General features: G+C 31.8%; 1 protein-coding gene across 1 annotated transcript; it reads left to right on the top strand.

Moving 5' to 3' along the window:
- Positions 1-2,453: 2,453 nt before the first annotated feature.
- On the top strand, positions 2,454-8,340 carry LOC139505936 (uncharacterized). Its single transcript, XM_071295265.1, has 3 exons — positions 2,454-2,562; positions 3,950-4,083; positions 7,935-8,340. The coding sequence occupies exons 2-3, from the start codon at positions 3,969-3,971 to the stop codon at positions 8,321-8,323; spliced, it is 504 nt and encodes a 167-aa protein (XP_071151366.1). The 5' UTR covers positions 2,454-2,562; positions 3,950-3,968; the 3' UTR covers positions 8,324-8,340.
- Positions 8,341-8,766: the final 426 nt, after the last annotated feature.

The raw sequence follows: 8,766 nt of genomic DNA, 5'->3' as shown, positions 1-8,766 counted from the left end.
CACAAAATCCTCTTTGTCTATCAAATGCAATGAAACAGTAAAAAATAATGCTTTGTATTAAGTTTCCCCTTGGAACATGTACTAAATGGCCTATCTCTATTATTTATTATATCTTTAGTTTTGATACAATTGAGGTTTGAAAAATTCGTACAAAAATGGCTACAGAAGGGTACATAAACCTTAATGAAGTTTATGATGATTATTAGAAAATTAAGACACGCCAGTTCCAACTGTTAAAGGAGCCTATTTTCAGATGTGTCTATAAACCCAAAGGTTGAATAAGATTCAAACGTATTTAACAGACTTATAAAAATTAGGGGCAGGAATGTTAGACTCTTTAAACCTAAACTCTGACCTTTAGTGAAAACAGACCATAAGTTGTCCATTAAGACATTTGACCATTGCCAATAAAATGCACCTAGTAGGTAACAAAAGTATTGACGAAGGGAAGTTTTGACACTCTTTAAAAAATGTGGGTTAGGCATGTTAGACCATTTAGACCCAAGTTCGGACCTTTTGAAGACAAACAATAGAATATCTATCTTTGGAGCTATAGTGAAGACAAACGATGAAATATCCCACCATGGCATTTAGGCCCATTGAACTTTTTTGCATTTGGTGTAATTATACAATGAGTGTAAAAACAAAGTCAATTGGTAGGAAAAAATCGCTGTGTTCGTGACAATTTTTCTTTCTGCTTTCCTAACTCAATTTTGCTTAAGCAGTCGGACTTAAAGCCTGGACATTTTGATTTTTGTCGAGCCTGCAACTTTTGTTGCAGAAAGCTCGACATAGGGATAGTGATCCCACACAGTAGTGAAATTTTCATTCATGCAATCGGCAACAAATGTACACATTGTATATCTATAGCATCGTTTTTAAGTTGAAAGATCGAATACAATGTATAAACAATTACACAAAGAAGTTTATTTAAATAACAAAAACGTGTCAAGAATTTGAAATACATTTTCCAACATGGGAAACCTTAATTGTTATACAAAATCGGCTTAATTGGTAACAGAGGCGGATTTAGCGGGATGGCAGAGAGCCATATTTTTACATTAAGAACATCTTTTATTTATTTGAGAAAAGTTTTTCTCTCAACACAAAGTATAAAAGTAGTTAAGAAAGCGAGATTTTGATTGGATAAAACAATTCATTAAGCATAAGCTGAGTTCATTTTAGCATAAGCTAAATTCATTTTAGCATAAGCTAAATTCATTTTAGCATAAGCTAAATTCATTTTAGCATAAGTTAAAATCATTTTACCATACGCTAAATTCATTAAGTATATGCTAAAATAAACTTAAATTTTAATATTTATGACCTTGATTCCGCGCCAACATTTATGTATAAGCTAAACAATTAAGCATATGCTAAAATGATTTTAGCTTATGCAAAAATGATTTTAGCTTATGCAAAAATGAATTCAGCTTATGCTAAAATGAATTCAGCTTATGCTAAAATAAATTTAGCTTAAGCTAAAATGGATTTAGCTTATGCTAAAATCATTTTAGCATATGCTAAATTATAATATAGCATATGCTAAATTCCATGTTTATGACCCTAATTCCGCGTCATAAGATTGTGAAAAACTTCTTGGTTTATATATTGACAAAAACCTAAATTAGAATCACCAGATAGATAAAATGTCATGTACTATATCAAACAGAATCAATTTATTACAAAAGATAAGAAAATATTTACCTATGCATATACGTATTATCTGTTTTAATGCTTATATTCTGCCATTATTTGATTATTGTTGCAATATATGGGGAAACTGTTGTGAAAGTGGAATAAATAAACTTAATAAGTTATGAAAGAAATCTGCTAGGGTTATAGTAGAAGCTGACATAATGACATCAATCAGTTTATTGTTTAATAGTTTGCACTGGTTAAATGTGGAAAAACGCATTCAATACCAAAAGGCAATACTTGTATTTAAATCATTAAATGGTATGGTTCCTAACTATTTACAAAGAAATTTTCACTTTATTGATAATCAAAATTATAACTTACGTTCAGCTGATGAAAAACTATTAAATCTTCCAAAACCAAAAACATTAAACATTTACATATTCAGGTTCTCAAATATGGAACATTTTACCAAATGAAATAAAAATGAGTAATACACTTGTATCTTTTAAAACAAAATGTTACAAATTTTTCATCAATTGTGCAAATTAATATGCTTTTTCGTTATTATTTAAATACAATTGTATATTGTGTATAATATAACTTTATAATACTCTATGTACTTATACATATGTTATTATTATTTTCAGGACTCTCAGGAAGATTAGTTTTAACTAATGGGATCATCCTCTTGAAATAAAGATTTTTTTTTTATTTATTTATAATATAATTCAATAAATCATAAATATTATTTACCAACCGCCTACTAAATCACAAAATCTGCAAGCAAAGCATTTAAGATATAAACGTGGTTTTCGCAATATGTTGCTCAATCTGATTACATTAACCTTTTACATGACTATAAAACAGACTGTTCTTTGCTTTCCGTGACAAATTCACACAGGAGCAGGATCATCAACTCAGGTTAGTGAAAAGTAGTGTTATACAATCGATCAAAGCATTAAAAGCGCGATATGAACAGTGCTAAATGGTATGAATTAAACTATTGTAATATAAATAATATAAAAAGCATATTTGAGTTATAAATATCAGACTTTTAAAACTCGCAGTTTTTATGATTGACAGATAGTGTTAACACATATTTTTTGAAAAAAAACTTATATTTCAATTATGTTTTTAAAAGTTGCATCATCTGAAAATGTAATAGAAAACTTATTTCAATTTGGTAGTTCACTTTGATTGACGTTTTTGGCTTTTTTTGTTTATGCTTCTTTTAATGCAGCTGAATGGAATACATTAATAGATAATGAAATTTAAAAACCCTGATTATAACCAGCACTGTGATTGTTTAATTTTGTCTGCATAAACATAACTTGGTTTAAAAAAATCTGTAGAGCAAATTTTACATAAGATAGGGTAATTTTATTGGCAAATTATTCACAATTTCTAATGTACAGGATATTGATTTTTCATCGTTACATACAATGAGTATGTATTTGTTAGCTTAATAGTAGCACACGCATGGAAAACATCCCAAATTATAGAATTCTGGCAATCCATTAGGAAACTGTGAAAATCGACATTATTTTGAGCTAAAACATTTTGAAATGGTTATAAAGTACGCGGGATACTTAATTCAATTACAGTTTTACGTTGTTTTTTTCTTTTTATACAATATATATTAACATTCACTGCACTAAAGATGTATTTGAATAGTACTGCTTCATTTAAAAGCTTTTGTATTTGTACAACAATAAAAGACAATAACAATCAAAACCAAGGAGTAAACAAAGACTCACAAAACCAACAGTATTGATTTAAGATTTACTGATAACTCTTTTACAGAGCTGACACATGTTTTGTGTATCAGATTGTGTATTTGATGAGTCTTACTAGTAACCAAATTGAGTGAAGAAAAAAAAAAATGAAAAGTATGCGTTTTATCTATATTAAAAATTATGAATCATGAAGGAAGATTATGATATGGATTGAATAATTAGTCATTTTTAGGTTTTGCTGCAAATAGCTATCAAAAACCAAAATAAGAAAAATACTGTATCCCCAACAAACATTCTATATTATGAAAGTGCTAAAATGATTTTATTGTAAAAGATAAACTTCCATCCGAAGCACATGTATGGATTTACCTTCATCTGGAACGCTAAAAAGTCGAATAGTTGACGCGTTGTTTGATTTGGTCGATAGTTTAATTTTGTTTTGGTTTGATAATTTTTTGTTTAAATTTTGTTTAGATTTTGTAAAATCTTTGTTTGCATGTTAAAAATATACGTGTACAGTGAAATATTATGAAATTCATTCATGCATGTATTATTAAATATGTGTTTTGCAGGTACGCTTGCCAACTGTCAATGATTATGGCTAATATTTTAAAGTGTCTCTTGTTTGTGTTCATCTGTCGTACAACTAATGGTGGTGGCGGTGGTGATGGTGGTTTTGGTGGTGATCCTCCTCCTCCGGTAAAAGGTATGCTAATCACGATTTTAACTTTTTACTTGTTTGAATTTATAAATATTTTGATATGAGATTCACTGGTGAGACTTATGTAGACGAAACGCGCGTCTGGCGTACTAAATTATAACTATTAAGTTACAAAAATATCACTATATGTATGTATTGATAATTTGATACATGTGAATAAAGTCGTCATAGATACCAGGATTAAATTTTGTATTTACTGTCAGACGCGCGTTTTGTATACAAAAGACTAATCAGTGGCGCTCGAATCCAAAAAAGTTTAAAAGGCCAAATAAAGTATGAAGTTGAAGAGCATTGAGGACCAAAATTCCTAAACTTTTTAGATAGCGTTTAAAAGAAAAGATCACAAAATAGACTAAATAAAGATAAGATGATCATTTTGGAGCGTAAAAAGCGCTAGACTGACCTTCATCAGGAATGCTAAAACTTATTAGTTATATATTTTAAAATCGGGTATGTTTAGTCCAAAGAGACATCTTAACCAATACGACCAAACGCGACCCCACAAATATCAAAATTTTATACAGTAAAATTTCTTAAATAATCATCAGCCTCTTTAGAAAATTTAGTTATTAATCAAGTTATTTTGGAAACAGTGATGACCGAGTGGATTACACTATCGGATACTAATAGTATACTAGCAGTGGTATGAACTCAGATCCATAAAATAAAATAACTCTTTTATTTTGTGCGTCCAAAGCGTTTCTCTTGTTTTACCTTGATCAATTGAAAACTAAGGTTATACAACACATAAACAAATTCAAGAGTCTTGTTTAAGACCATCAGATCCTACTAGATGTACAAATACTGGTATGTGGTATATATGTTGGTGTATCGTTTAAAACATTGAACATGTCTGTTGATACTTTTTAAACATATATCATGTATACTTTAATAGTAATTGGTTTACACAGGCAAAATTTGCTCACATGAATTTCACATCAATCTCATGTGAAATTCACATGAAAAATTTCACGTGAGATTCACCTCAATCGAGCTTATACATGAAACTTACGTGAAAATTTTCATGTGAATTTCACGTGAATTGAGATTCACATGATTCTGATGTGAAATTTTTCACATGAATTTCACGTGAAATTTACAACAAAAAATTTGATATTTTTCATGATTTTAATTAGATTTGAAAATGTATATGTTATTTGAATTGCTCTATTTTAAAACTTCATGTGAATTTCACATGAAAATTTTTACGTGATTTTCATGTGAAATTCACATGAGTTTCACATGAGAATCATGTGAAACTCACAAAAATTGTTTTCACGTGAGTTTCACGTATAAGCTCGTTTGAGGCGAAATTGATGTGAATTTCACGTGAGATTCACATGAATTTAAATTCACGTGAAATTGATGTGAGTGAAATTTGCCTGTGTACTTGCACAATAAAGCTCATACATCTGATTTCATTTAAAACCGATACTTTTCATATACGAAGTATCTGTGAAATGACACCCAGTTATATTAGAAAGTTCATGTCAATATAATTTCTTTTTTAAATTATTTTTACTTCATTCAATGTCCATCATTATTAAACAAATGAATAATTAACCAAACCCTTTTGATGGAACATTTTCGTACAGGTTGTCGATTACCAATCTCACCTTTTTTGTATTTTTAAATATCACCCTATATTTAATATATAAAATATCATCAAGATAACGGTAAAAATATAAAACAACACGTTTAATAATTTATTGTGTCCGAAGCGCTTTTCTGGATTTACCTTCATCAGGAACGCTCAAAGCCAAACATTTGAAATCCGAAGATGTATAAGTACCGAAAATCGTTGAAGAGCTATATGTTAAAAATACCTAAAATAAATAGCCAAATTCATCTAAAGCCAACTTTGCCTGAGGGAGTTGAAACCTTAGTTTCATACTAATTTCAAAATTTATAAACGGACAATTTCAGTAAAGTTTGTTTAATCATGTCAGTACCGAAGTACTGATTACTGAGCTTGATGATACCCTCGGGGACTGATAGTCCACCAGCAGAGGTATCGACCCAGTGATGTAAAAATATAAAACAACACGTTTAATAATTTATTGCGTCCGAAGCGCTTTTCTGGATTTACCTTCATCAGGAACGCTCAGAGCCACAGTAAAGTTTGTTTAATCATGTCAGTACCGAAGTACTGATTACTGAGCTTGATGATACCCTCGGGGACTGATAGTCCACCAGCAGAGGTATCGACCCAGTGATGTAAAAATATAAAACAACACCGTCCGAAGCGCTTTTCTGGATTTACCTTCATCAGGAACGCCCAAAGCCAAACATTTGAAATCCGAAGATGTATAAGTACCGAAAATCGTTGAAGAGCTATATGTTAAAAATACCTAAAATAAATAGCCAAATTCATCTAAAGCCAACTTTGCCTGAGGGAGTTGAAACCTTAGTTTCATAATAATTTCAAAATTTATAAACGGACAATTTCAGTAAAGTTTGTTTAATCATGTCAGTACCGAAGTACTGATTACTGAGCTTGATGATACCCTCGGGGACTGATAGTCCACCAGCAGAGGTATCGACCCAGTGATGTAAAAATATAAAACAACACGTTTAATAATTTATTGCGTCCGAAGCGCTTTTCTGGATTTACCTTCATCAGGAACGCTCAGAGCCACAGTAAAGTTTGTTTAATCATGTCAGTACCGAAGTACTGATTACTGAGCTTGATGATACCCTCGGGGACTGATAGTCCACCAGCAGAGGTATCGACCCAGTGATGTAAAAATATAAAACAACACCGTCCGAAGCGCTTTTCTGGATTTACCTTCATCAGGAACGCCCAAAGCCAAACATTTGAAATCCGAAGATGTATAAGTACCGAAAATCGTTGAAGAGCTATATGTTAAAAATACCTAAAATAAATAGCCAAATTCATCTAAAGCCAACTTTGCCTGAGGGAGTTGAAACCTTAGTTTCATAATAATTTCAAAATTTATAAACGGACAATTTCAGTAAAGTTTGTTTAATCATGTCAGTACCGAAGTACTGATTACTGAGCTTGATGATACCCTCGGGGACTGATAGTCCACCAGCAGAGGTATCGACCCAGTGATGTAAAAATATAAAACAACACGTTTAATAATTTATTGCGTCCGAAGCGCTTTTCTGGATTTACCTTCATCAGGAACGCTCAGAGCCACAGTAAAGTTTGTTTAATCATGTCAGTACCGAAGTACTGATTACTGAGCTTGATGATACCCTCGGGGACTGATAGTCCACCAGCAGAGGTATCGACCCAGTGATGTAAAAATATAAAACAACACCGTCCGAAGCGCTTTTCTGGATTTACCTTCATCAGGAACGCCCAAAGCCAAACATTTGAAATCCGAAGATGTATAAGTACCGAAAATCGTTGAAGAGCTATATGTTAAAAATACCTAAAATAAATAGCCAAATTCATCTAAAGCCAACTTTGCCTGACAGAGTTGAAACCTTAGTTTCATAATAATTTTAAAATTTATAAACGGACAATTTCAGTAAAGTTTGTTTAATCATGTCAGAACCGAAGCACTGATTACTGAGCTGATGAAACCCTCGGGGACTGATAGTGATCGACCCAGTGATGTAAAAATATTAATTTGTTGGCTCAATAAAATAGAATTTAGACCGATCTTTACTGAGTTTAGCCATAGCAATATGATTCATATCAGATAAATAACCATAAAGTGGCCATTCACAAGTACAAACACAGTTGACTGAAGAATAAAACGTTCTAGAGATTAAGTTATGAATTTCCTTCATGAAGCACTAAATGTGCGATTCTGTTTATGTGTAAATTATATATTTCTTAATCCCTTGAAATCTTTTTACAGCTGCATTTACAGCAACATTACCCGGAGGTGTTAATCCATATGGGCAAAATGAAAAAATCCGATACAACCGGATGCTTTGTACGGAAGCTGGTTACAATCATTATACGGGTATTTTTACAGTTGGTGAAGGAAAGGCTGGTAATTACTTAGTATCTGTTACTATGATGTCAGGCTTTGTCACGGCTCACACTACTCTAAGGAAGAATGGAGCTATTTATGTGTGGCTATATACTGGTAACCAATATGATATGGCAACCCAAACTGTTTGCATGGAACTGGAAGAGGGGGACACGATTTGGGTGCAAATGAACAACAAGGCATCGAGTCTCTTTGATGTTTATAACACTTTCACTGCAGTTCGGATAAATGGTTTTGACCCCAGCAAGTAAGCAGTGAATACTATTAAATAAAGTTTACAATTCTGTCAATGTTAGATTTTTATAACGAGTAATAAGCTTATACACGTCTTCGAAATGTTGTTACCTTTAACAAAAAAAACAAAAAAAAAAAACAAAAAACCAGTAAATAAACGGGTGCTACATTTTTTTAAATGATACACAGACACCTTTAAGTTGTTACAAGGACCCTTTTTATGAATAGAACCATTCGTGCATAATCAGTGAGTTTATTGGAACTTTACATTTCAATGAGATTTGGAACTTTTTGTTATGCCCCATTTATAGGCATTACGTTTTCTGGTCTGTGCGTCTGTTCGTCTGTTTGTTCGGTCGTCCGTCCGTTCATCCCACTGTTCCGCTTCACATTAAAGGGTTTTGGTCGAGGTAGTTTTTGATGAAGTTTAAGTCCAATCAGCTTAAAACTTAGTACAAAT

The sequence above is a fragment of the Mytilus edulis genome, unplaced genomic scaffold (genome assembly GCF_963676685.1).
Source record: "Mytilus edulis unplaced genomic scaffold, xbMytEdul2.2 SCAFFOLD_1414, whole genome shotgun sequence".
Lineage (NCBI taxonomy): Eukaryota > Metazoa > Mollusca > Bivalvia > Mytilida > Mytilidae > Mytilus > Mytilus edulis.
This window is presented reverse-complemented; position numbering and strand designations above follow the sequence as displayed.